At 42.9% G+C, this 27960-nt stretch overlaps 1 protein-coding gene across 1 annotated transcript in view; it reads left to right on the top strand.

The window, feature by feature from the left end:
• Positions 1–27960, top strand: part of CDH11 (cadherin 11) — a 142147-nt gene that overhangs the window by 71856 nt on the left and 42331 nt on the right. Inside the window, exon 3 of the mRNA XM_022555917.2 lies at positions 23298–23696. Within this exon, the coding sequence (XP_022411625.1) occupies positions 23469–23696 (228 nt within the window). The 5' untranslated portion in view covers positions 23298–23468. The remainder of the gene's footprint in view (positions 1–23297; positions 23697–27960) is intronic.

The raw sequence follows: 27960 nt of genomic DNA, 5'->3' as shown, positions 1-27960 counted from the left end.
GAAGTGACTTGGTCAGCCCCCTGAATGTCTCCACTCTCCCTCTCTAGTGGACAGAAAGCCAAGGCCACGGTATATTTCATCATTTCCTCTTTTACCCAAATTCTTGCGAAAAAAATCTCCAGCTGCCCTGTCGTCTCCTTTACAGTCCTCTGTCTTCCCATCTCAAATCCCTCTTTTTCCAAGTCATTTCAGGCAAAGTCGAGTGATGGATGTTTGCAAACAAGTTGAAACCCTAGCACCCCAGTGATCCCTCTCACCTTCAGATTTCACCTCCCATTGGAAGCTGGACACTCGTTGCCTGTGGCACCGTCTTCACTGATGATCTCTTTGGGACTCTTTCGGGGGATCTGTGTTTTGAATCATTTTAGAAGTGGCAAGAGCACTGTCTTGTGAGAATATTGGAAGTTCGTCAGAGCCACCCAGAGACAAGATGGCTGCAGGCTGTGAGGAGGTCCTGCCACTTAACGTGGGTTGTGGTGAGCAGTGACTTGTGACTCTGATGAGATGGGTCTGCATGTCTTCTGTGACTTAGAAGCTGCCTCCAACAGGACATTTGGATGCATGGATTCAGGTGTTGGCACAAAATTAATCTCTTTAATTGCAAACCACAGTCCCTACAGAGGAGGAACACAGCAGGCACCTTCCAAACAGGTGCAGTATCAGATCCAGCACCTCTGAGTCCTGAGCAGAATGAAGCCAAGCCTTGAATCAAACACAAATCAAGCCTTGAATCTGACCTGGTGCAAGGTGCAGTGAAAATCAGGAGGCTCTAGGGGTGGAAAAAAGAAAACAGATACTATAGAGTTGTTGTTTTTTTTCTGTGAGAAAGGCTGTACCAATTGGGCAATCCTTAAGGTCAAATTGCTAAAAGTAGAACCTCTAAGATCAGATGGTCAGGGGCGGTATTAGTTGTGTGACCTTTGGTGAGTTATTTAACCTCTCAGAGTTTCAATTTTTCACCTATAAAATGGGGATAACAGTAGTTAAAAAAAAAAAACCCATAGGGCTGTGCGCAGATTAATGAAATAAAGCACGTAGAGCGCTAGGTGCAGTATTCAGCATGGAATAAGCACCCCATGACTGTGAGCCCCCCCCACCACTGGCTGCTATTAATCAGCTGTGTCCTCCTGGACGAGAGGAAGGCCAAGTGGGAGCTGATTTTGGAAACCCTGTTCCCCCTCAAGGAAAGTTTTTCCTTTCTTGGGGCAGGATTTTCAGCCTAAGCCCTACTCTCAGATAGTAGCCTTCACCTTCACTAGTATCTCTGAACAGTACTCTGACTTATTCTTTCACTCTCCATCAATAAAACAAGGATAACAATAACCCTCGCTTTTGTTGGCTGGTGTGTAACATGAGCTAATGTGTGTGAAAGTCCTTTGTAAATTACAAAGTGCTAAAAAGTATGAATTATTGTTGTGATTGTTCCATTCTAGGCGTCTCATAAACAATGCGGAAAATTAAGGATGAGTACTACTGGTATTCACGAAGCATTTATGCCTTTTTAAGCGTGTGACTATAAACTGTCAGCAGAGGGACTTGATACTGCAGTCTTCAGTCTGGCTTAAGTACTGCCCGCTGAGGGCAACGTTCTAGCAGGGACAGTGCTGGCAGGCAGTGGAGCATAATGGTTAGCTGGGGCAGCTCTGTGATTCCACCAGCTTTGAATACCAGCCACTGATGTGCTTTGTGACTTTGCCCGGAATTACCAAAGGACTTCTGAAACTCACTTTCCTAATTTGTAAAGTAAAGATAGTAATTCTTACCTCACTGAGTTGCTGTGAGGGGTAAGTAAGATAATAATCATCAAGCTTTGGACACATTACACAGTATGGTGATCTGGAGGACCTAGAAACCTCCCTCATTGCAGCCCCCTTGCCTTCTGACTGACAGGTGTGCTCTCTTTCACCTGAGGATTTCCACTGAAACGCTAGTCAGATTTAGAGCCCTCGCTATCACCTGGGCTCCCAGCAGCCTCACAGAGGCCACTGCCGCGCTCACTCAGCAGCCCAGCACCTGGCTTGCCCTGCTGTTGTTCAGGCCTTCAAGGTCAGTTCCAGTATGGCCAGGCCTTTGCAGATTCCAGTGCCTCCTATTGATAAATCTCTGTGTGTGCTCAGTGGGGTGGGGCATGATATAGAGCAGGAGACCACCTGTTAAAGCCAGTGTGAACAGCCTGAATTCTTGGCCACAACCCTCCAATGGTGAGGGGCCCACCTGGACTCCAAGCACCGTATGTTACCAGCCAGATCCATGTGGACAGTTCAGACACAGCCATGTGCACACTGATTCGATGACAAACTAGAGAAATGTAAAATTGACCTCAACACTATTAAGTTCTAGGGGCCGAGGCTTTAATGCTGACAATGATAAGAAATAGTATTTATTGAGCACTTACTACATGCCACATACAGTGTCCAGCACCTCACAAGAATTATCTCATTTAATGCTCACAACCACCCAAGGAGAAATGTGCTATACTATTCCCCCGCTTTTCAATTGAAGGCATGAGATGAGGAAGAGCAGAGGTAGGCTTTAAACCCCATGCTCTTGGCCACAGCAGTGCCCATGGCTTATGGGGTGGGGGGTGGAGGCTCATGGCCTGGGGGCGGGTGACTGGGAAGAACTGACAATCACAATGGGCTATTTTCCCGTCTTGCTCAGCCTGCACTCTGCCCTTCTCCTTCTGTGTCAGTCCCCTGGGGCTGCCATAGTAACCAGGTACCACAGACTGGGTGGCTTGAACAACAGAAATTTGTCTCACAGTTTGGGAGGCCAGAAGTCCAAAATCGAGGTGTTGGCAGAGTGGGCTTCTTCTTGAGAGCTGTGAGAGAGAATCTGTGCCCCGCAATCCTCCTAGCTTCTGGGGGCCTCAGGCAGTTTTTGACTTATAGATGGTGTTCCCCAGTGACCAAATGTCCCCTTTCAATAAGGACAACAGTCATATTGGATGAGAGTCTACCCTAATGACTTCATCGTCGTCTTAACTTGATCATATGCAAAGACCCGATTTGCACATGAGGTCACCTTCACAGGTACTGGGAGCTAGGAGTTCAGCATCTTTTAGGGAAACACAATTCAGGCTCTAATACCATCCAAGCTCATTTCTAGGATACCACTTTAGACACAAATGTGTCCACTATAAGTCTTTTCCCACAGACTCAATCAACAAGTATTCACTGAATGCTTCCCACGTGCTCAATATATCAAGCTACCCACTGGAAGTAAGATGATGAACAAAACACATATGAGCCCCATCGTCATGGAGCATTGATGATGCACTCTTGGAGAATTTCAATCACTAGACCCTCACAGTACTACAGCTAAGCCTTTTATCAGTAATTCCAAATGCCTCATCTAAAGGGATAAGTGAATGTAGCTTCATCGTTCTGAGTAAATCTAAAGAGAGAGTAACCGGACATAAATATTAATATTTGATCAACTTCATTTGCATGTACACATCTCCAGTTCATCCATTGCTTTGCAAAGTGGCATGTGATTTCTTAAAGTCTCTGTGTGTTTTTTTCCCCTAGTTTACTGGTAGGGTGTCATCACAGGCCTCCCAGACCAAACACTGTAAATAGAATGATTTTAACCAGTGTACCACTTATTAGATGGGAGAGCAATTAGCCTGTGCTCTGTTTAATTAAGCCTCACTTAATGGACAAACGTTTTCTTTAACGGGCTTGCTGTCACCTCCTAAGTTATTTAAGGCAGTTCATTTCACAACAGGGGGAAAAAAGAAAGAGATAGGAAAAAAAATTCTCATTTGCTCCAAGTCGATTGGTCTGAGGAAAAGCTTGGCTGTCTAGAAGATGCCTAATTGCCTCTGTGATCCTGTGCTTAGTCTCTATTTAGTCTTAGGCTTCTTATTGAAACGCTAATCAGGGTTAGGTCTCACCTCTTGAATGATTTTGTAAAAACTTGATATTCCTCTGCTTAGCTAGGAATGTCTGCATGCAAGTATAATGCCACTCTGACTGAATGGAAAGATAACTAATCCCCTTAATTTTGCAAAGAGGGCTCTGATTTGGTACATACAGTACAGATCAGGGGAAATCAGAGTAAAATTAATTTCCTTCTTTGCATAGGCACCACCTCTGTTATACCAAGAGCCACTTTTCTTTGGCTGAGTTTGTTGGGGATTTGGAGAATGCTTGGCACGTGTATTTGAGCTTATTTCCTGTAGCTGGGGTCAAATTTAGGTTATGCCATTTTATCTGGTGTCAGAACTTGGGGAACTTAAGTTCTTTGATTCTCCGTTTCATCTGTCAAGTAGGAATAATTATCCCTACATCACAAGACTGTAAGGAGTTCAAGTACCATTCACGCTCCTAGCTCAAGGTCTAATTATTGCAGGCATGCAATACAACATATTATCTGCCTCTCCCTTTGTTCTCTGTCCCTTCCCCCAACCACCAACCCTTGAAGGTGGGACAGATGTGGTTGGTTTGGGGTTTTGTTTTTCCCCCACAGCCGTAACACACTCACCTTAAATCTGACTCGTAGGCACTCTGCTGCTTCTGAGTTCTAAGGTCTTAACACATCTAACGATGAAAAATGACTAATTGAAGCAGACACCCATTTATTTTTGACAGAGGAGAACCACAGTGATGGACATTTGGCTATTTTTGCATGGTCAGCTGACTTGCTGCTGACTTTCCATCTTTCCATGCTGCAGTACAGGTATGAATCCAAGCATTGCCTTCACCTGCATTGGCCAAAGAGTAAACGCTATCAGTATTATAATTATTATTTATTATTTCTGCTTGTGGTCTGCCTTGTGCCTACCTTTCCTGCCTCACCCACTTCCTCTTCTTGAGCAGTTCCTGTGTTTTCACAGTCCCACATTCCCATTGTTACCCGAACACAGCGTCTAATTCCATGCCTTAGATGTTTGTTCCCGCTGGTCTGACCCTGAACATCTGATTCATTCATATATTTCAAGACTTAATTCTGGCTTATCAAGTTAAGTCTTCTCTGACCAACCACGTGCTCGTGCCCTCATTTATGTGAGTCTCCTATGAGTTCTCTCAGCTCTCTCATTTCCCCATCAAAGCACCTTCCACATTGTTTCCCAATTTTCCAGGCTGCTGCCCAGCCTGCCGCCACCACCATGAGACACTCGGTGACTTGAGGACCATGACAACATCCTCTTGTTATTCCCTCTGCTTAACACCAGGTTCCCACTTCATGCTGAGGGCACGTTTGGCAAATGCATTTTTATTAATTTGTGTGTGTGTGTGTGTGAATAAAGATCCATGAATGCTGCCTTCTGAAATGACCTTGGAAGTTGCCTGCTAATCCAGCATGGTACATGCTCCTAATATGAATGATCCTGACTCTCAGATTTGGGTATTGGTTATTTTCTCAGAACCAGTGTCAAGTCAGAGGATGAAAGAGAACATTCATTATTCCTAATTCCTCAATCAATTAGCACTATAGATAATTCTTTCATCCTTAGGCCTTTTACACTATAGGTCACCTGTCAATATCCAATGGCCTATTCTACCTTCTCCTGGGAAATCTAAAATCCTTCCGTGGTTTTCTCTGACCTCAGTTACACTGATTTTAAAAGTTCCCAAACTGTCAACATTTACCCAAATGTGATCTCTTCTGCCCAGTGATGTTGCTTCTGTGAAGAAGTAGGCAAGAGAATTCTGAGTTCACAGAGAAGATATTTGAAGACAAACTGATTCTGGAAACTAGGATAAAAATAATTTGAAGCTTGAAGATTGGCTTACCTAGTCCAGTTCTTTATTTGTACAAATATTTCCACTTTGTCAGACAAAATACAGGACTTCCAGTTAAATCTGAATTTCAGATAAACAACAAAGTGTTTTAGTATAAATATGTCCCCCAAATTTTATAAGACATACTTGTACTAAAAATAACTGTTGTTTCTTTAAAACTCAGATTTATTTGGATGTCCTGTACTTTCATTTGCTAAGTCTAGACCCCTGCTTTCCACTAAAATTAATGACCTGCCCACTATGATTTGATAGGTTTGACACCAGGCATGATAGGGTTGGAAACACACAGGCTTTCTGAGTCCCAAACCAGTATTCATTCCTAAATCATATGATTGGGAGTGGAAATTTTTCTACTGTAACACAAAGGGCTTTTGGCAAGTTTGTGATCCTAGAAATCTGCCCCATCTTAGCAAAGCAAGAGTTGGTTCAACACGCAACCCAACTCAAGAAAAGTGAGCCATATTAAAACAGTTTTACCAAGGGTAATTGCAACATAGTTTCATCAGTTCAGCGCACCACAAGCCTGACTGCAAATGACGGGTGTGTGCCCATTGACACCAGGTTCTCTCTAAAAAAATTGCTGTTGTTTTCTGTTGTGTAGGACATCGGCAAAAGGAACTGTATTGAGGATTACCAGAGCCATACAATAGAATATGGGCAGTTTACTCTGAAGCCATCCATTTATCCAGTATGCATGATGTCTAGTTGTCTCCAAAATAAACTCCGATTCTCCATGCTCACTAAGGAACTGACTTAAAATTCTTTAGCCAGTTATAAGTAAAAGAATTTTCACTATTCTGCTATAATCTGAATTTCTCCTCTTTATCATGCTTTCTTGTTCCAAGATGGCTTCACTGGGAAAAAAAAAAAAAATCACATCCTTCTCTTAAGGTCTTCATTACTCTTTTTTTTTTTAACATCTTTATTGAAGTATAATTGCTTTACAATGTTGTGTTAGTTTCTGCTGTATAACAGTTCATTACTCTCTGCAGGAAAAAAAAAATGTATCTTTTCTCATCTACCTGCTCAAAGTGCAATCTCAGTGCCAAGTTTGTGACTTGTGATGATTTGAAGGAGACGTTGCTTCTTTTAAATATGTTCAACAAAATGTCTGCTTGCTTTTTCTTATGACCCCGGGAAGATATTTTTTGGATTTTGGTTTAGATATCACTGGTGTTTCACTCTGAGTGTTCTCAAAGTGAAACCTCCATCCCCTCCTCATGTCAAGGAGCCTATACTCTATACTCACTTATGGTAAGAGTCACTTTTCAATCTGGATACAATCTGAAAAGCCATTCCCTTTTCAGAAAAGCCATTCCATCCTGTTGCCAGGATGCATCCTGGGTAACACTTAAATCTTTCCTCTCCTGTAGGAAGATCTTAATGGTTACCCAAGAACTGAAGGCTGGGCATCTGTTGAAGAGGGTGTACAAGCTGGTGAAATACTGACATAAAATAAGAATTTGACTTATATAGCAGCCGAGGGTTCAGTTCACTCCCTGCTGGATAAAACATGATTCAGCAGCAAGGTGCAGAGACTCTGCCATAGGGCCTGTTGGAACATCTCAGCTGCAGAGTGGGAAGGGCAGGAAGGTGAGACACAGGCGTGTGTGTGTGTGTGTGTGTGTGTGTGTGTGTGTGCATGCGTGCGCACACGTGTGTGTGTTTGGTTGGAGCGGTTAGCTAGAATAACTCTAATGCAGTAGAAGATATTAAGATCCCAGAATCCCAGAGCCCTTGCTCTGGGTTGGTCCAAAGGGTATACATCTGAGGGAGAAGTACAGTCATCGCCAGAGTTACACAGCAGATACAGGCAGGAGGCAGCATCATTTACTGTCTCCTCTGCCCAGATAGAAGGGAGACCCCAAGAAGTAGGTAAAAATGCCAGAGTCAGGGGCAGACCCCAGGGGGAAAAACCTGGCATGGCCTAGGTACAACCTCAAAGTCCTAGGCAGTCCAACTGGGCTTATCACCAGAGAAGCAGTCATGGTGAGGATTAGGTAGTGGGTTTCCCAAGAAACAAGGCATCAACTCATGATGTGGAGGGCATGGCTTCTGAGGAGGAATAAGAAGGGGGCTTTAGTACTGTCCTTCCACTTCTACATTCCAAAATTCTACCCATCTGTTTCCAGATCTAGGTCCTATTTCCTTTCTGGGTGAAGTGGCTATGCCATCCTGAGTATATTTTGACCTCTCTGAATGTTCATCTTTACTGTTCATTTTAATGAGCTACTTAATCTGGGGTTGTTAGTATTTTCTGAATGTGTATGTTTGTCAAATCAACTAGCTTTCAAATTCTGAATCTCCCCTCCCCAACCCGCCCCGACCTTGTGAGTTCTGGGTGGGATTTACTAGGTTGCTGGAGTTTAGATCTTAAAATGTCTATGCATAGAAGATGGAGGATGGGAATTTAGACCTTGGGGATGCAGAGGGTCCCAGCCTGGGATACCCAGTGAAGAGGTTGTATTCAGAAGCAGGAAGAGACTGAATGAGGAGACCAAGTCATGTTTCTATGTCCCTGAGGGCAGCCATCCTTGAGATGCAAGAGTGGGCATCTCTGTCATGGATGTCTTGCCAGGAAGGCTAAGTAAGTCCTTGATGATAAAGTTCATGACTTATACAATAACTACTTTGTTGTTCAGTCTTCCTCTGCCCCTCGTGTGACTGGGGCAACTCTGGTCCAAGGGACTTCCCCTTAGTGGGTGATGCTAGAGAGCCCATTCCACTTTACCGGCAGTACCATGGATTGCAAAAGTCTGCCCTTCTGATAAAATCTTTTTGGAAAGAGGTACTTGGTTAAAGGATGTAAGATTCTTGAGAGCAAGGGCAGAACCCATCCCCTGCTGCACATGCTTCTCCTGGGGAGACATCATGGCGTACCTGGGAAATATCCCATTGTACTTTGTCACCTTGGTGCTCTATACACTGATTAAAGTTTTATATTTTTTGTTTGTTTACGTAATTTTGTTAAAAAAAAAAAAAAGGTTATTGTCACCGCCTCTCCATTTGCTGTTAAAAACAGGATTGAATCTCCTCTGCAGTGTGGGTATTGAAGCAACCAGTGGTCTTCCTGTCAGAGAATACTTCTGGGCCTCACCTTGGATGCCCTCAGGTGAACCGTTGATGTGTGGGACTTGCCTCCATCAAGGCATAATCCTTCCTTCCATGAGCTACATACCTAATCTTTTCAATGATGATTAGCTCATGAGATCTCACAGAGCTATCTCACGTTGGGCTGGTTCCTATTGTTGGAAGACATTTATTGTCTGGCTGCCTTCCTTTAGTTCCCTGCACCACTTGCATGTTATTACTCATTAGCACTTTCTCTGAGGCTGAGGCAGTGAAGGATATAGAGGAAAATTTTGTTCTAAAGTGGAAAATGTTGTGAGAGAGAGGTGTGGAAATCACGATTCATTCCTTCAAGGACTGTTTGGAAGAGTGGGGCAGGCTGGAGAACACCTAGGGAAGGGTTGGGGCAATTCCTCTAAGGAAATGTTAAGGGACTGGTTTTGTTTGAAGTGGAGAATTAATTGCAAGACTCTTGGAGGAAATACGCACTCTCTAAAAATGCTAGTAACCTGAGTTCCTTGAGAGCAAAGAATGTTTCACCTTAGTTTGTAGCATTTAACAATTGCAGAGATCCTACAAATATTTATTAAGTGGTTGTGATGTGGAATAAGATCCTGCTGAGCTCTGAGCATCCCCAGAAGGAAAAATTAAGACCTTCAAAGGACAATTACAGAGACGTTCATCATCAAAGGTGGAAAGATAAGAGCTTCCAAATGGGCCATATATGGCTTCAAATTTCATTTCAGGTGCCAACTAAACCGAATGCTCTGAAAATGAAGTTCCTCTGGCCCTTGTTTCCTTATCTGGACAAAGGAGGCAATAATGCAAAACTCTCAAAGATGCTGGAGGGAGAGAGGCTATAAAGAATCTACATAAAGTATCTAGCACCTAGCAAGGTGCCTACCACACAGTAGGTGCTCAAAAAAACAGAACCTAGTTTGTAGATGATAACTCACTAACAGTTATGCCACCCTCCTCTTCCCCATGGACTGGGCTGTTTCAAAAGGAGGCTGAATGGAGAATGAGTGATTTGCCAAGATGGCCTCCCCTAACTCATCCGGTCAGGAGAGCCCACCCTCTCATGTGACAAGTACTTGGCAGCTTTGTCCATACTCCTTATCATTGCTCCATTCTCATCCCATATCAAGGATAACTGAAAGACCCCTTAGTCTCTGCAGAGAAACTTCTGGCCTTTATCTCTATCAAGTCTGGGTCCTTGCTGGAATCAGCCAGCCCCCTCTCCCCAACACACACACCATCCTCTAGGCAAGGAGGTCAGTGTCTTCACAAGTCACCACTACAGAATTCCCTCTGGTCCTGGGGCAAACAAAAGATGCCCGTGTACATTTGTAGCATCTGGCAGATTTTATAACCTTATCAGAGAAAAGGAGTGAAATCACATCTCCTTTCTGTAACAGTAACAGGTCATTTACATTTATCTACAATCCACACCACTAAAGGTTAAAAGCCAAAACTTTAAAAATTACTCAAAGAAATGGAAGTTGCCACTGCTGTCAGCATTTCTTCATGCGTCCCCTCACCTGTGTAGCCCACATTATGCTTTTACAAAGAGCTTCCCAAACCATTATCTTATTCGACCCTCAACTTAACTTGGGAGCCAGGGAGGTCATGCATCATTTGCCCTTCTTTTCATAAGAGAAAACAGATTCACAGAGGTGAAGTGAGCTGTTGGTTGTCAGTGGTCCCACGGTTTCCTGAGCCCAGACCTCCTCCCTAAACCAGGAGATTATAGGCACTGAAGCAGGAACTTACTTACTGTTGCTGGATTGAGACAGCAAGTCTGTTAGGTATCAAGATCTCAGAAGTGGTTTCTTTTTTCCTTCATTGTTTCTAATGCAGCTGAACTGCTTTTCAAGGAAGCATTTTGCCCAGTCTAGCTGTGTGTCCTGTTTGCTGTGGAGTATGGGGCCTGTTGGTTCAGCCATCCCCCACCCATTGTAGTCCTATCCCTTGATTTTTCCAGGCATTCTGCTAATGTCATGTGGAGAGGCACTGTGTTACCCAGCCCTTTATTTCACAGATAGGAAAACTGAGGTCTAGAAGATTGGCCGTAAGCAATGAGTTCATGGCAGGTTTTGAATGCCTAGAACAGTGTTCTTTGTCTACCTTCATTCCCTGAACAGACATTTCTGCTTAACTTGAGGATGTCCTAGTGCCCAAGACCAACGCTGACTAAGAAGAGAAGTTGTTTTTCAATGATTGAAATCACCACTGAGCACTTGAAATGGGACTAGCATGTGCAGGAAGTACATTTTAAATTTCATTTAATTTAGATGAATTTAAATTTTAAAAGCTACATGTGTCTAGGTTGCTACCATATTGGCGGGTATAGCTCTAGATCAGTGGTTCTCAGCTTGAATGTACACTGCAACCACCCGGGGAACTTCAAAAATACTGAATCCTGGTTTCTTTGCTTTCAAGTGGTTTAGAGTAAGGCCTTGGCAATGGGATTTTTCAAATAACCTCGCTCCCCTCTGCTTAATTCTAATATGCAGAAAAGTTCTTGAGACACTATAGTCTAAATTTTAAGCCCTATGAGGGGCAGAGGCCATGTCGGCATATACATCACTGTAGTCAGGGGCAAGGAATTCAGTGAGAACTTGGCTATGTTCCCAAATCTTAGGGAAAAGGAAGGGTTAAAAGTGCCCTTATTAAATTGCTTAAAAGGACAGTGTGGGCTTCCCAGGTGGCGCAGTGGTTGAGAGTCCGCCCGCCGATGCAGGGGACACGGGTTCGTGCCCCGGTCCGGGAAGATCCCACATGCCGCACAGCGGCTGGGCCCGTGAGCCATGGCCGCTGAGCCTGCGCGTCGGGAGCCTGTGCTCCGCAACGGGAGAGGCCACAACAGTGAGAGGCCCGCATACCACAAAAAAAAAAAAAAAAAGTACAGTGTGATCAAACGAATGGAAATGGTCCTTCTTCCTGGCAGAGAGAGAGGATGAAGTAGGTCTCTTTGTGATAATGACTCTGGTAATGAATTATAAGTAAGGTATGTATTTTTTCCAGAAATGCATTTGTAGCAGTAGATGTTTTTGCCAAGCAAGTGAACTCACGTCTGTAATTCACAATAGGATTAACCTGGGATTATAGAAAATCTAATTAAGTGAACCATATCATCTGAGAGCCACAAAAGACACTTAGCGTTGCCTTTGAAAGTTCTGCCTGTCTGAGAGTGTTTGGCATATGCTTCAGAAAATGCTCTGCACACGTACAAGGCACTTGACTAGTTTGCTGTATCCCATTACTTTTCTTTTATGCTTAACTTTTTTCAAAAAAAAAAACCCTTACTTTTGATAACTGATGTTAGTGCATTTGAAAAGAAAGAATTGGGCTTCAAAGATTGGATTATTTGAAACCACAATGCGATCATTATGAAGCTATTGTTGGTGTCTGGTTTCTGAAAACAAGGAGGGGCAGGGACTCTCTGTGGGGTATGTAAAGATACAAAAAAAGCCATTTAAAATATGGCAGAGTTTAGTCTACTCTTAGCATGATAGCATAGTTTGGGGAGGTCCATTAGAAAGAGACCTCCAGAACAGCCCACCCACACTCGGGTAAAAATCAAGCTTCTGATAATTGGAAGCAGCTTGACTCTCCATTCCTCACTCCTGTTCAGTGGCTGATTAAGCTGGACGGATGCACGGGGACCGCAGTGGATTGAGGTCACAGGCTGGCCTTCTCAGAATTCTAAAGGCTCTGGGAGGTGGTGATTGGAGGCACTCTCTCTCCTCGCCTTCGTAATTATTTCAAAAAACCACATCAAGCCCTTGTCAGTTATTAAGGCCACCCTGGGATAACTCCTCCTCTTATTGTTTATGCTTTAAAAAACAGACTTTGTGTTTCTCTGCAGGATGTCACATTCTAGCAAGAATATGTAGATTGCTTTTCCTCTTCCAGTTCTCCACTGATCATCTTTAAAGACCTCCCAGGTCCTTATTTCTGAATGTCTGTTCCTTTCTTGAACCTGGACTGGCCGTTTCATAGAAATCGTTTGAAAAGGAGGACTGCTTTTAATCCAGGTTTTGAGGGGAAAGGGCAGGGTAGATGTTATAAAAATTATCTTTCACTGTCGATACTTGTTCCTCCCCCTATATTTTCGCTCTATACAGTGAGGTCTTTAGGTTTTGTTCATGCTGTCTTTTATTTTGCAAGTTACTTATCATTTCTGTATCTCAGTTTTCCCATCTGTCTGTTGAAGAAGGACGAATAGTGGAAAATCTAAGCTAGGATTTCCCCCAGTTCTGAGATTCTAAGATTGATTAATGCAACAAAATGTCCGAACTTGAAACAGAAGCGCTGACATTGGCAATACCTACTACTGGAAGAAGTTGGGAACTGGACTTGAGCATCAGTCCATTGGCTTTACAAGCTTAATATGTTTAAAAGCAAACTCATGCTCTTTATCCCCAAACCAGTGTCTTCTTCTTTTGAGGCCAGAAGCAGCACCACTGTCTTCTCGCTCTCCCCAGACTGCAGAGTCGCATCCTCTATCCTCAATCTGTCCAGTTCCCAAGGCCCTTCACATCGCACGATTTCTAGAAAGGCCTTCTTTCCTCCATACGAGGTTTATTTTTCTAGTTCAGAACCATACTATCTCTCACCTGAACTATTGCAATGACTCCAGGAGTCTCCCTGGACTCATATATTAGTATCATTGCATTTAGCAATCCCTATTATAAATATTGGTTTGTCTGTATCTCCTTAATGGGCAGCCTCCTGGAGACCTTTGTGAGGCTTGCACCGTACTGCATGTTGTATGTGTATTATATGCCATATTCATGCATCCAGGGCTTATAGTACATATTTATGTATTCTTGTTGAAGGAACAAAACTCCTAATTTATCGTCTTTATCACCTGCTGTGTGCCAGCCCATGTCAAGTACTACACGGAGTTCTCTTCATGCACCATCTTGTTTCATTTTAGAACTCCCCCGTTAAGACCGGTCCTGGTGTTCTTCACATCTTCAGTATTGCAGTGTGGAGACCTACAGAGGTTGAGTCACACACGTAGTGAGTAGTAACTCTTGAGCTGTAATCCTCTAACCCCATCTGACTCCTGAGCCCATGCTCTCAACAATTTTGTCAGAACTGCCATTTCTCATGTTGGTTTATCCTGTATACCCCTGACAGCTCGGACTCCATCAGTCTACTGACCAGAGAACTTAATGGATTCCCACTGGCCATCAGGTAAAGTCCTGATTCCTAATGCTGGGTTTTAATACCTGTCACATTAGCAGGTCTTGCATTGCCTAGTCCCAGAGGGCCCCATTCACATTATATCTGATGTAAGTGGGACTCCTGGAGTTGTGCATGGAGCAGCCCTGCCAGTGCGGCAGGATCCAGACCTTCTAAATGAATTTTCATCTCTCTCCATCCAGGGAAAGTTGCTGTGTCTCAGCCCAGCACAGACTCACAGGCTCCTTTAGACAGCTCCTTAACAGGCTGTTGCCAGTCTTCTATTTTATAGAAGGAGAAACTCAGTCCCAAAGGAAGAGTGTCTTTTCTAAGATTACACAACTGTTTAGTGGCAGAACCTTTGCTACAACACAAGTGTCTTGACTTTTGTTCTACACCTCTCCCTACTGCCCAGTATTCCTTGGAAATTTAGAGAAGAAATAGGCATTTTCTACATCTGAACAAAGGATCTCCACAGCTATAGTACTTCACCCTTGACCAGGGGAAGAACCACCTAACTTTTCCTCTTGATTATTGTATTAATAGTTTACTAGGTTTGCTGTTTGATGATAAAAGAAAGCACTCAAGTTAGCTCATGTACAAGGGGCTAATTGTCATCTGATGTATAGGGAGGGCAGTGCAAACAACCTCATAGAAATTCAGAAACAGAATATCAGTAGGGCTGGGCCCTGTGGAGACAACAGCTGGAGGAAGTCCTTGATTGACAAGATCTTAAGATAACAGGGCCATGTGCTCTGCCATTTACATGGCTCAGGGACAGAGGCCATGTTTGTTTCTGTTTGGTTTCTAACTGACTTGCTCATACTTTGATTTCACTGAAACACTGGCCATAAGATGTCACTTTGTGGCTACTCCATCCCCCAGGTGCCTCATAACCTTCAGTTTCAGCTCCCTTACTAACTGCCAAATGGTCCTGTTTTCTTTCATTAAAGTTCCCCAGTGAATCTGATTCACCCAGGTTATCTTTTTTTTTTTTTTTTTTTTTGCGGTACGCGGGCCTCTCACTGTTGTGGCCTCTCCCGTTGCGGAGCACAGGCTCCAGACACGCAGGCTCAGCGGCCATGGCTCACGGGCCCAGCTGCTCCGCAGCATGTGGGATCCTCCCGGACCAGGGCACGAACCCGTGTCCCCTGCATCGGCAGGCGGACTCTCAACCACTGCGCCACCAGGGAAGCCCCCCAGGTTATCATTTTGAACGAGGTTACACAGTTTGATAAAATCAGGGGTTGGCTTATGGTTTGGTTATCACTGGACTATATGTGGTTCAGTCATCCATGGCTCTGGGTGAGAGTGGAAACTCCGGATGTGGGAGACTGTTAATATAGGTATTTGCTTGGAAGGGGCTGGAGTAGGCAAGTACCAGAAGGCAGGAGTGGTATGTTACAAATTCATCTGCAGAGATGTGGTCACTGATTCCTCTGTGTTCTTTTACCCAGTCCTGTTTGCACTTATCACATCATACGATCATTTATCTGCTTAGACAACTGTCTCACCATTGTTTGAGTAGAGTCTACAGATCAGAGAGGCATTGCAGCCTCCAGGGTCCAACCCAGGTCTGGCACTGTGAAAAGTTACTGCTGAATGAAGGAACCAGGAAATAAAGAAAGCTTTATAGACATTCACTGCTCTGAGACAAAGAGAGATTTACGTACAGGCCTTTGATACCACAAATGACGTTACATTATGTCGAGCATCTGTTTATCATTACCATTTTTGCCCTAATCTTCCCTCAGGTACTTTCACTCATGCAGGAGAAAAATGGAAAATAAGATCTCTCTCTTTCCACACATTCATATAGGGTGTGTATTCATAGCCCGAGATGATACTGATGACAGTGTCATTACCTGTATGTGATGATATATTTTATTCATCTTAATGATTAACATTTTAAAATATTACAGTGAGAAAAAGACTATCTTAAGGATTGAGTAGAGCAAAAATAATAAGTTCTTCGTATCACAGATTGTGTTTAGTCATCTTGTCATTTGAAGATGATTTAATTACTTGAAAAGATTAATAAATAATCAGTGAATGATTCTGTATGTTTGGGGTCTGGGGACTTAAGATGGATTTCTAGAATACTCTGTGGCCACAAAAGCCTAAGAATATAAAGGCTGATTGTACATGCTTAAATGAAATTCACATCTAACAAAGATTTTTTTCAATGTCAAATACAACATGGAGTTTAGACCATCCTTGGAGATGGTCTAAACCATGTCCTTGTGTTGAAGATCAGGAACATGGACTCTGAGTGTTTGGGAGCCAGGCAAAGCCAAAGCATGGGTTTTGCAGTCACATAAATTTGAATTTGAATTGCAGCCTTGCCCGTGTTTCAGAGTGTATCCTTGAGTGATTTACTTCATCACCCACAACCTCAGTTTCCTTGTAGATGATATTGTGGGTGATATTTACATACAGTTGTGGAGAAAATACAGTTAAATGGTGTACATCAAGCCCTGAGTATATTGCCGAGTACTAGAAAAATCAAGCACCTCGTCAAGGATAATTTCAACTATCATTACCTAATTTTATATAGCCCATAAGTGATGGAACTAGGATTTGGACCCAGGCCTTCCCAATACCAGGCATGGTCTGATCTTTTCACTTCCAAAGCTGACACTCCTGTGGTTCTCTATTTCTCTAGAAGCAGAGAATGAAACTTACATGGAACAGTTTTAAACATTCCACTTGCCCTTAAAGCATGTCATGGTCATTGATAAGGAGCCCTCTTTGCTACCTACTTTTTTTTTTTTTGCGGTACGCGGGCCTCTCACTGTTGTGGCCTCTCCCGTTGCGGAGCACAGGCTCCCGACGCGCAGGCTCAGCGGCCATGGCTCACGGGCCTAGCCGCTCCGCGGCATGTGGGATCTTCCCGGACCAGGGCACGAACCCGTGTCCCCTGCATCGGCAGGCGGACTCTCAACCACTGCGCTACCAGGGAAGCCCTTTGCTACCTACTTTAACATTTGAATTTGGTATCAGAGAGTGGAGTAACATATACAATGCCTGCTTGGCAGTCTCTGCTGTGTATTCTGCACCTGAGCAGAAGTGACTTACCACAAGCTTATGCTTTGCTCCAAGCGTAGAAATCGGGGAAGAAATGTGATTCATTAGTTCTTGTAATACTTCCTCTCTCCATTCTCTGTGATTTCCACAGACGTGGCATAATTCCTGTGATTTGATTTGAAACTAGAGACCAGCTCAGTGCTGAGCGATGAGATCTGAACGGGGAATAAAATATGCTTGAATTAATTTGCATAATGGAATCCGATTGGTCACAAAGCTGTGTTTGTTGCAGTGGGGACCAGAGCCCCTGAGCTCCTGACAAGAGGCCACTGCACTTGCAGAATAAGGTTTTGAGTTCTGGTGGACTCGGTAATATTCTTAATGTAATGATAACCTGTAATGATAACCTGTCTTTAACTGTAAATTAACTCCCTGGAAATGAAAAGAACAGGTCAGCCTGTCTGATCCTTCCAGCTCTGTGGGGGAGGAGAAAGCTAAAAAACCAAAGCCGTTTGATTTTTGCTAAGCGTTTTCGTCTTTTTTTCTCTACCCGATAACAATTTCCAGCACGAGTCCAAATATACTTAAACACCCGTATGTCATTTTCTTTAACGGAGACAAAAGCAAACACAGTGAGTTTTATGCTCAAGGCGCAGTAGCTTATGACGGGCTATCTGCTCTCAAGATAGAGGGGCGAGCCTTCCACTTAGAGCTGGTGGTTTTGCAAATCCATTTTCCTGTCATGTTATTACTCCTGTGACTTTCAACAACATTTATTTTTCCTTGCAAGCAATATCCTCCCATCATAAAATAAAGTCCTCCTGTCTGTTTTAGTGGAACCTCAATGCTTAGACATTCTTGCATACTGCTAGAAAGTGCTTAAAAGGAAGGGTTGTTCAAGAACTGCCTTGGGGGGTCTTTATTAAAACCAGTTAGAACACTGATATATTTCCTTAGTTGTTAACAACGTGAAGGTCTTCTTAGGAGGGCGGTCTCCTGTTCATTTTCATGAGTGATTCCTGCAGACTCTGTACCACTGCATACATCAACCAGATCTCTAGATTTTAGAAGCATTTCCAAATAATAATAATCTTTCTGAACACATCTTTTTTAACCTATACATATAGAAATCCTGAAACAGGGTGTTTAAAAATAAAAAAGCAAAGACTTACTTTTGTGTACTAGTGCTGTTCAAGGACCTGGTTGTACTGTGTTGTTGATGAACTGATATAATCACTTCCTGTTCCTCTTCACTTTGATCATTGCTATAAAATGCTTTACCTTCCTCTTTCTAGTTTGGTTTAATATTTTAGTTACAGTATTACCCCCCACCAGAGTGCCACCAAAACTTAAATTATTTTCATCATTAGACTATTATGATATGTCTTATGAGATGTGTCCATATTTGATCTTCAGCCTTCTCTTAGAGAAGCAATATCACATGGGATTATAGGGGATAACAATGCAGGTCTTGGAACCAAGCATCCAGTGTTCATATCTCAGCTCCTCCACTTGCTGGCTCTGTAACTATGAACAAGTTACTTAATCTTGCTATGCCTCAGACTACTTATCTGTAAAATGGGGATAACAATAATACTATTGTGCAGACTTACTGTGAAAATTTATGACTCAACTCATTGAAAGCACTTAGAAGAATGTTAGGCAGACAAGAACACTGGACAAATGTTTACTGTTATTAACATTTTCATCATAGTCATATTATGAGTATACACTAGGTTCTCATACTGGTTTACTGCATGTGGCATCTAGGTTACTGTTTTTATCACAGTGTCCATATCGTCTCCTTATGAATCTCAGAAACCAACAAGTGGTGATAGCTGGTATTGCTCACTGGTTAACGACACAGACTCTAGAGCCAAACGTCATGGGCTCAGATTCAGCACTACGATTTATCTGAAGCATAACTTTGCACAAGTTGCTTAATCTATCCGGGCCTCAGTTTCCATCCTTTAAAATAAGAATATTCACAGTACCTATTCATAAGTTTGTTATAGAAATTAATGGATGAGTTACTATTTGTAAAGTTTTTAGAGCAATAGCTAGAAAAAGCTTTTGCTAAGTAAATTTTCATTCTGAAATTGAATTTAGAAATGTCTTAAAATTCGTCTTAACGTACCTGAGATTAACCATTAAAATAACTTTATATAGTACATACAGCCATATAAGCATTTATAAATAATGGTTTCAAGGAATTACTTTTAAAAGCAAGTTGATTTTGCTATTCTCTCCAACAGAAGAAAATAGATAATTTCACCTTTTTAACAAAGGGTGAAATTTATTGTTTATTGGTCATGTGGAAACTCTTAAATTCATTAGTATCACGCTAGAATTTTTCTTCTGTAAAGGAAAAAGAAAGTTGTCGTCCAGTTTCAACACGTTTAATGTCAGGAATAATTGTGCTTTACAGCAAAATGGCAACCAGAAGAAAGAGGTGCAGAAATATCAACTTGAATTAAACCCTTTCTTTCAAATACACCTCACAGTTTATATGCAAGGATAATTTATCACCGTGTGAATGAACACTTACTAAGTGGCATGTGTAAAATGGGCAGAGATCTTGTTGCACCGTATGCTTTTACTTTTCTATTTCTTCTTCTTGAGATTCTATGGTGGCAATATCAAGTTTGAACTTGAAGTATCGGGTTCAAATCATACATTCAGCTTTTACTGGTGTCCTGCTTTGAGCTCAGGCATTGGCCATCTAATTGTGAATAAGATATCATCCCAACCATTAAGAGGAAACCAGTATAGTAAGGAGATGGTGTATGAATCAGAAGTGCCCCCAAGATATCTCACCCCAACTCCAAACAAGAATATGAACCTGGAAACCACTTGTAGAAAATGTCACCCAGTGGCTTCACTTTACAGGGTGTGAGGCAGAGCCACCACCCTCGGAGCTGAAGGAGGTCCCACTACCAGCTAAGTGGCAGATTCTTAATCATATGTTTGGCTTTTTGACTTAAATGCAGGTATCTTCCTATGGCTTCACTTTGCCTCAGTGTAGGATCAAACTCCTTCTGGTCCCTCCCTGTGCTCTTCCCATGCAGTCAGTTTGCCTTGTAAGAAACAGCATTTGATGTAGTATTGATAGGCCTGAGTCTCAGGGTGAAGCTGTTAAGTGATGACACTGCCTTTTGAATCTTTCTTTCTCTTCCACACAGCCATTTACATATCCCAGAGTCGGTCTACAACAAACACTAAATTCCCTATTCCCTGAAAAGAGACTTGCATAAAACATCATAAAATGGTCCTGAGGACAGTGATGGGCGCCTGAAATGAATGCACATCTGTGGCCTCCCCAGATAATATTTTGCCATATTACAAAGGAGGAGAAAGGCTTGGGTTGATGAAATCAAAGAGCCTCAGAAGAAAAGGGGTTCTGCCAGCAAATTAGAATGCCACCAGTTCCCTTATTTTTGAGACCTCTAAGGCCAGATGGCTGTGGTACCTCCATATAACTCTTATTCCTCAATTCCTCTCTTAGAGAAAGGACCTCACCCCTGTCTTCTGGGCATCTCCACCTGCAGGGCAAGAGCACTTCCTTCTGCTGAGTGAGGGCTGCATGCTTGGACTGTGGTGCTCTAGAAAGAGAGGAAGAGATCCAGTGTGTGCCCAGTTCCCTCTGTGTCTTCAGCCCTGCATGTGTGTACCAATTCTTGTCATCCCTATTGTTCACATGAGACTGAGGGGGCTAAGAGTGCCTGACTGACATGTCGAAGGCCACCCTGATTGAAATATATAGAAGTGGTGTTCCAATTCACGTTTACCTGACCTCCAAATCTAGGTACATTCCACTCTGCCAAGATGCATTCTCTCTCTCTCCTATTCCCCTCCCCCCCATCTAACCACTTCATCCAAATCATATAGCAAAGAATTAGGTGATGGTTTTTATTCCTACAACACTCAAGAATCTCACCAATTTCACTGGTACAGTCACTATGGAGAACAGTATGGAAATTCCTTAAAAAACTAAAAATAGAGTTACCATATGATCCCGCAATCCCACTACCGGGCATATATCCCAAGAAAACCATAATTCGAAAAGATACATGCACCCCAACGTTCACTGCAGCACTATTTACAATAGCCAAGGCTTGGAAGCAACCTAAATGTCCATCAACAGAGGAATAAATAAAGAAGATGTGAGATATATATATAAGAACCAGAGTGCTAGAGAGAGGACTGGAGTGACTGTAGGTGAGAAACCACAAGAGGCATGGAAAGGCATTAGCAGCTTATGTATATATATAATGGAATACTACTCGGCCATAAAAAAGAACAAAATAATGCCGTTTGCAGCAACATGCAGCAGCATGGATGGACCTAGAGATTATCATACTAAGTGAAGTAAGCCAGACAGAGAAAGAAAAACATCATATGATATTGCTTATATGTGGAATCTACAAAAAAATGATACAAATGAACTTATTTATAAAACAGAAATAGATCCACAGACACAGAAAACAAACTTAGAGTTAGCAAAGGGGAAATGGGATGGGGGAGATAAATTAGGAGTTCGGGATTAACATATACACACTACTATATATAAAATATATAACCAGCAAGGACCTACTGTATAGCACAGGGAACGATAATCAATATTTTGTAATAGCCTATAAGGGAAAAGAATCTGAAAAAGAATATATATATATATATATATAAACCTATATATACACACATATAACTGAATCACGTTGCCATACACCTGAAACTAACACAACATTATAAATCAACGATACCTCTCAATTAAAAAAAAAAAGAATCTCACCAATTTCATTTAGACCCACTGGTGTTGAAATGAAGTGTCATCCTCCATGCCCAGCAACTTGCTGAGAGTCCCTCCTGTTGGGGATGGGGGTGGTAGTGAGGACAGTCTGGTTCTGGGAACTAGGGGTCCGACTTGTTTCTGAGAGGTGCTCCAAGGGGAGAGGATGACTGTCCAGAAGAAGGTGTAGGATACTGAGATAGGAGAATGAGCTTTGGAAGTTCCTTAGGGGAGAATTAAGTTTCCAGCACCAGAAAAACAAAGTCCCGTGAAGAAGTCCAGAAACCTGAGGCAGGAGTTAAGGACCAGAGAGAAGAACCAGAGTGCTGGAGAGAGGACTGGAGTGACTGTAGGTGAGAAACCACAAGAGGCATGGAAAGGCGTTAGCAGCTCATCTTTACTATCGATGAGTAGCTGAGTCATGGCTGGGTGCCAGGAACAAGACCTTTGGACCAGCTGGTGGGGATTCTGTTTTATTTTGCTTTTCCTTGTTGGAGAGAGCTTATAAAGTATCCTTGGAAAGACTGTCAGGTTAAGGTAGGATCTTCAGGTTCTTGAGTGGACACTGGACCCGACAAGAGCAAATCTTGCTTACTGAATTGACACTATATTGATCCAACAATGAGAATTTGACCCATTATTTCACTGACAAATGTTTTAGTGGCCATCAGTGACCATCTTAGGGTCTGCCCCGACCTCCCATATCTAGAAGGATTCATTGATGGCTTCCTCCTTTCTTATACCATCCAGTAAGCCGAACAGTCTTGGGACGTGCTATGCTTGTGACCAGCTCTGGGCTTTGGGGCATGCTGTTCCTTCTATCTGGACATCCCATCCATTCCCTTCTTATCACAGTAACTCATCTGATGGTTGTGCCCATCCATCCCATCCTCCAGGAAGTCCTCCTTAACGGTCCCCACTCTCTGCCATCTCCATCCTCAACGCCCATCAATTATGTGTTCCTCTCCTGGCCACCCATAATGCCCTAAGTTTCCCTATTACAAAAACGTACCCAAGCACAGTTATGATCATAATAATAACAGATAAATATGAAGCGTTTACTGTATAGCAGGCCTTGTTTAGGGGTATTACTCGTGTATCCCTGTGTAGATCTTGCAGTGAGTTCGATTCGCGAGCCCATTTCATAAATGAGCAAGCTAAGCTCAGTGTCGGCTTACCCCAAACCCAGAGCTAGTAAAACTGACACTCAGACCTGGGCAGCAGGATTCCACAGCGCACACGTTTTATCCTCATATAGACCTTGAGGGGTTTCTTCGTGTATGTGTTTATCTTACCCACCGCGTGGTAAACAGCCAGAGAGCAGGGACTGTTTCTCACTGGCTTCTGCATCCTCAGTACCCAGAGCAAAGCCCTAACAGGGTCCAAAGTGGGTCAGTGTTTACAGAATGGAATTGAAATGAAGTGGGGATGGAGCCTGCGACTAGTCTGACCTTTCTTTCTGCCTGCAGAGGCCGACCGGGGAAGTGGGCAGCCCTGACGTGATGTGCTCAGCGAGGAGAAACATTCCAGTCCGAGAGAGCTCGGCGTGACGCGTGGGAGGCCACCAGTGGCCAAGGCTGCAGCACAGTCGCTGGAAGGGGTGACAGCCGCATTCTCCTGTGCCTACCACGTAACCAAAAATGAAGGAGAACTACTGTTTACAAGCCGCCCTGGTGTGCCTGGGCATGCTGTGCCATAGCCAGGCCTTCGCCACGGAGCGTAGGAGCCACCTGCGACCCTCGTTCCACGGGCACCACGAGAAGGGCAAGGAGGGCCAGGTGCTGCAGCGCTCCAAGAGAGGCTGGGTCTGGAACCAGTTCTTCGTGATAGAGGAGTACACCGGGCCTGACCCCGTGCTCGTGGGCAGGGTAAGGTTGCTGTCACTCCACATTTATTTCTCACTCTCCACCATCCCTGTACTAGGGTATGGTCAAAACAAAAATATAGGAGGGGAAATAATAATGGTCTGGCCATCAGTAAAAACCACAAAATCATTGTTCATACATCCTTGTAGCCTTTTTTTTTTTTTTTTTTTAGTTCATAGACTTATCCATGTTAACACTTCAGTTTTCCACTTGATGTTATGCCCTCAAAACTCTGTTTTTTAACGGTTACACAGTAGAGTCTACTGAATAGAAATGATGATTATTTATTTAACCATTCTCCAACTGGGGGCATTTCCCCTACCACATCCAAACCCAAACTTGGATGCCATCATTTGTGTTCTTATGATGCTCTGGACTCTTTCCATCATAGCTTTCCTTTCTGTAGTACACATGTCTACATATTCATCTGTCTCCCCCACTGGACCCTAAACTACTTTCCATCAGGAACAGCGTCATTTTTGTATCCCCAGGTCCTGTACCAAAGTCCAGCTTTGGGGACGCCTCTGTGAATATTTGACAAGATGAATGGATGTGTCATAAGAATGGGTGGAATTTTATCCACTTTGGCTTAGGGATGGCAAAACCCATTTCAGAAGGCTTGAGAGTCTTAGTACTACTGAGAAATCCTGCATTCTCTGGGTACACCCTCCAAAAAGTGCAAGGGTAGAGAGTTCAAAATATGTTTGAGGGAGTTCCCTAGTGGTCTAGTGGTTAGGATTCAGCACTTGCACTGAGGAGGCCCGGGTTCAATCCCTGGTCGGGGAACTGAGATCCTGCAAGCCGCACAGCACAGCCAAAATTAAAAAACACAAACAAACAAACAAAAGATGTTTGAAAAACTGCCTGCTATATCAATTATGGTAAAACATACAGCCACCTTTTAGAGAACAGTGACCTTAACTGCGAAGAGATATGTGTTCACACACATAAGAACATAAAGCCTGTTATGGGAAGGTACAGAGTGAGGCAAATGGTAAACTAGGGTAAAATAGTCCTTGGTCTCAAAGAGTTCAGGGACTAGTGGAAAAGAGACACTTACCTAAACAATTAAAAAAACTAAAACAAGGAGTAGAATAATGAAGAAATTCACTAGCAATTCAGTCTACATGGTAAAGTTTGGGAGGGATGAAGGGAAGTTTCATGGAGACAGTGGTAATAACTTGTGACCTGAAGGATGAGTAAAAGTTATCCTGTGAAGGGGGAAAGGGACAAGAGTAGATTTGTGGGGTGCTCATTTCTGAGCCTCATAGATTTCAATGAAGTTATCTTAGTTGCTGCTTAACTTGAGAATAGCATTCCATATTTATGGAATTGACATATTTGGAGGAGGTTCATATTAGCATCTCAATAATATTGTTAAGGGTTGGAAAACTGCCTTTTTGAAGAGATGTACTAGAGCAATTTCATCATTTATATCCAAAATGGAAAGATTACACCCAAAGTAGAAGTATCCTTGAGAAATGGAGCACAGGGAAATAATTGGCACATAGAATTCCTTCCATCAAGGAGATGGGCTGTATGCCCAGAGAGGAAGAAGAGACTTGAGCCACAGCAGGAACTGTGTGGCTTGAACAATGTGGAAAGCTGTGCATGAACTGTTCTGAGAAATAGAACATCTGCCACGGGGACTTTCTCAGTGAGGAGCAGGGTGTGTATTAGGGTGGGGAGTGCAGAAGAGACAGGACCCAGAGGGCCATTTCAGCATCTCTGTGGAGCAAGCAGGTGTCATGCCTCCTAAAAGTCAGCAGATGGAAGAGGACGGAAAATCTAGACACACGAAAATGAGCCTGATGTCGGATTGGATGGGGGTAAAAAGAAATAAAGTGGTTGGATCCTATGGAACTTCCTTTTGAGGCAGTGCTGATCTGTAGTTCCCCATGAATAGGAGGATTAGACTAGATGACTTGTTCCCTAAAAACCTTTGATTTGATGACATTCAAGGTTGAGTGATATAAGATGCTCTCAAAAAGTGGAATTTGGGGGGCTTCCCTGGTGGCGCAGTGGTTGAGAGTCCGCCTGCCGATGCAGGGGACACGGGTTCGCGCCCCGGTCCGGGAAGATCCTACATGCCGCGGAGCGCCTGGGCCCGTGAGCCGTGGCTGCTGAGCCTGCGCGTCCGGAGCCTGTGCTCCGCAACGGGAGAGGCCACAACAGTGAGAGGCCCGCGTAACGCAAAAAAAAAAAGTGTAATTTGGCAAACCATGGACTGTTAGATTTCCTGCAGGAAGCACAGTCTGCATCATGCTGTGCTCTGCAGAGGGGATGCCATCAGTCTTGGGAGTTAGGAGTTGGCTGTGTCCACCTCAGCAAATGATCCCTTGATAGCACTGAATGGTTTGCCAAACTGCTTTTTGTGTTGAAACTAATAAATATCATTGTTGGTTGTATGGATCATCTTTGTTGGAGAGGGAAAAAAAGGAATTTATATCCAACTTTGAACTCTGAAAACAAGATAAAAATAATGAGCAGTATATTTGAATGTTTTTCAGTTATTTGGTTGATCATGAAATTCGCTTAATTCCCAAGAGTCTTGCCGAATTCATATGTAATATACGAAGGTCCCTAGAAACATTCCTTGTCTAAACACTCCCATTAAAGTAAGTGTTGCATTGATTTCCTTGTTGCGCATTCACATGGCTGAGCCCCTGACTTTTGCCAGGTTTGAGGCAGGGAAAACAAATGAACATAAACTATTATTGGGGGTTAGGTGGGGAGCCAGAGGAATGGGGGCAGGGATCCTGCCCTCACTGTGGAAACTTGTATGAAGACTGGGGCAATTTGGGTCATCCTTTGTAGCTTCATGTATTCCAATAGCTTTGTATATTACTCGCAAACTGCCTTATTCATAAGAAATGTGTAGTCATAATTTCATGACAGCACATAGCTTGTTATGAATAACAAGTTCTGAAGGAAAGTATGCTTTTTTTCTTTTCCTGAGAAGCACTATAGACTAAAATCAACATGTAATTTGTACCTACAGGTATCCCCCTGAGCTGAAATATCTGGTGTTTCACTGAGGCACTGTAAATCAGTTAGATATTTTTGGGGAAACTGGAACAATACAAAAAGTTTTTTAAAGCAATGTGTTCAAATACTGCTTTGTGATTCTGGACAAGCTTTCTAAGTCTTGGTTTCATAATAATAATAATTAAAATCGCATTAATAATATTAAAATGGAATTATAATAAATAATAAGATAATAATTATAAGTAGTAAGCATTATTATATTTCAATGTCATTTGAATAAAGCTTTTTAGTTTATACTAGGCTTTCTTACGTAGTAGGTAGAACCAAGGGCTTTTTATCCACTTGGTTACTCTTGAAGCCTATGAGAATGGTGAAAGTGATGCTTATCTTTTCCCACAAAGGGTAAAATGAGGACAGAGGAACTCATCGAGATGATAGCTGCAGAAATTGAGGTTGGGCAACAAGGTACAATAAAGAGTTTATTGCTACAGGAAAATTGGATGTGGTCTTTGGGGGGGAGTTCCATGTTACAACACACAGAGCAGAGTCAAGGCAGAAGGCACAGGTGGGTAGTTAGGAGACCTGGATGACTTCCTGGCCCTGCCAACCGTGGATTTAGGCAAGTTCCATCATTTCTCTGGGCTTTGTCAACAGAGGGGAAAATCCCAAGGATATATAGTCTTCCTTTAGTCTAAGAGCTGCATATATATCAACCCACCCCACTCACCCCATGCTTACGATGGGAATGGGGGCTTGTTCAGGCAGGTTCCATCCTCAGCTCCTCATACGTCCTGCGCCACACAGCAGGTCTTTCAGAAAGTCTGACCAATGGATTGTTTGAGGTAACAAAAGCCTGGTGTCCTTTGGAATCTTAGTGTCCTTTGGAAGAGGACTGAAATTATAATAACATCCATACAGTTGATGAGGTCGATTTATATGTACCAGTGTGGAAGGGTCCTCTGAATTTATTGTGGTAGGAAAGCAGAAGTGAAGAGTGGCATGTGCACTATGCACTTTATTGTGTAAAAATAAACCAAAGCACGTGTATCTGTATAGATATTCTTGCATATGCATAGAATATGTCTTAGAGGATTCACAAGAAACTGGTCATAAGAGCTGTCTCTGAGCAGGGAAAAATAAGGAATGGGAATCAGAACTTATAAGATTTACTTATTGCACAAATGTGTGCTTTTTATTTTCCATAGTATGTGCATATTTCTTTCAAAATAACTGAACTAATGTATATTATATATATTTTGTATGTGTGCATATGTAATGG

Source organism: Delphinapterus leucas, chromosome 20 (genome assembly GCF_059928025.1).
Source record: "Delphinapterus leucas isolate spDelLeu-1000000601 "Yukka" chromosome 20, BTC_Dleu_Yukka2, whole genome shotgun sequence".
In the NCBI taxonomy this organism is placed as follows: Eukaryota; Metazoa; Chordata; class Mammalia; order Artiodactyla; family Monodontidae; genus Delphinapterus; species Delphinapterus leucas.
The sequence above is the reverse complement of the archived record's forward strand: the minus strand, read 5'-3'. Positions and strand labels throughout refer to the sequence as shown.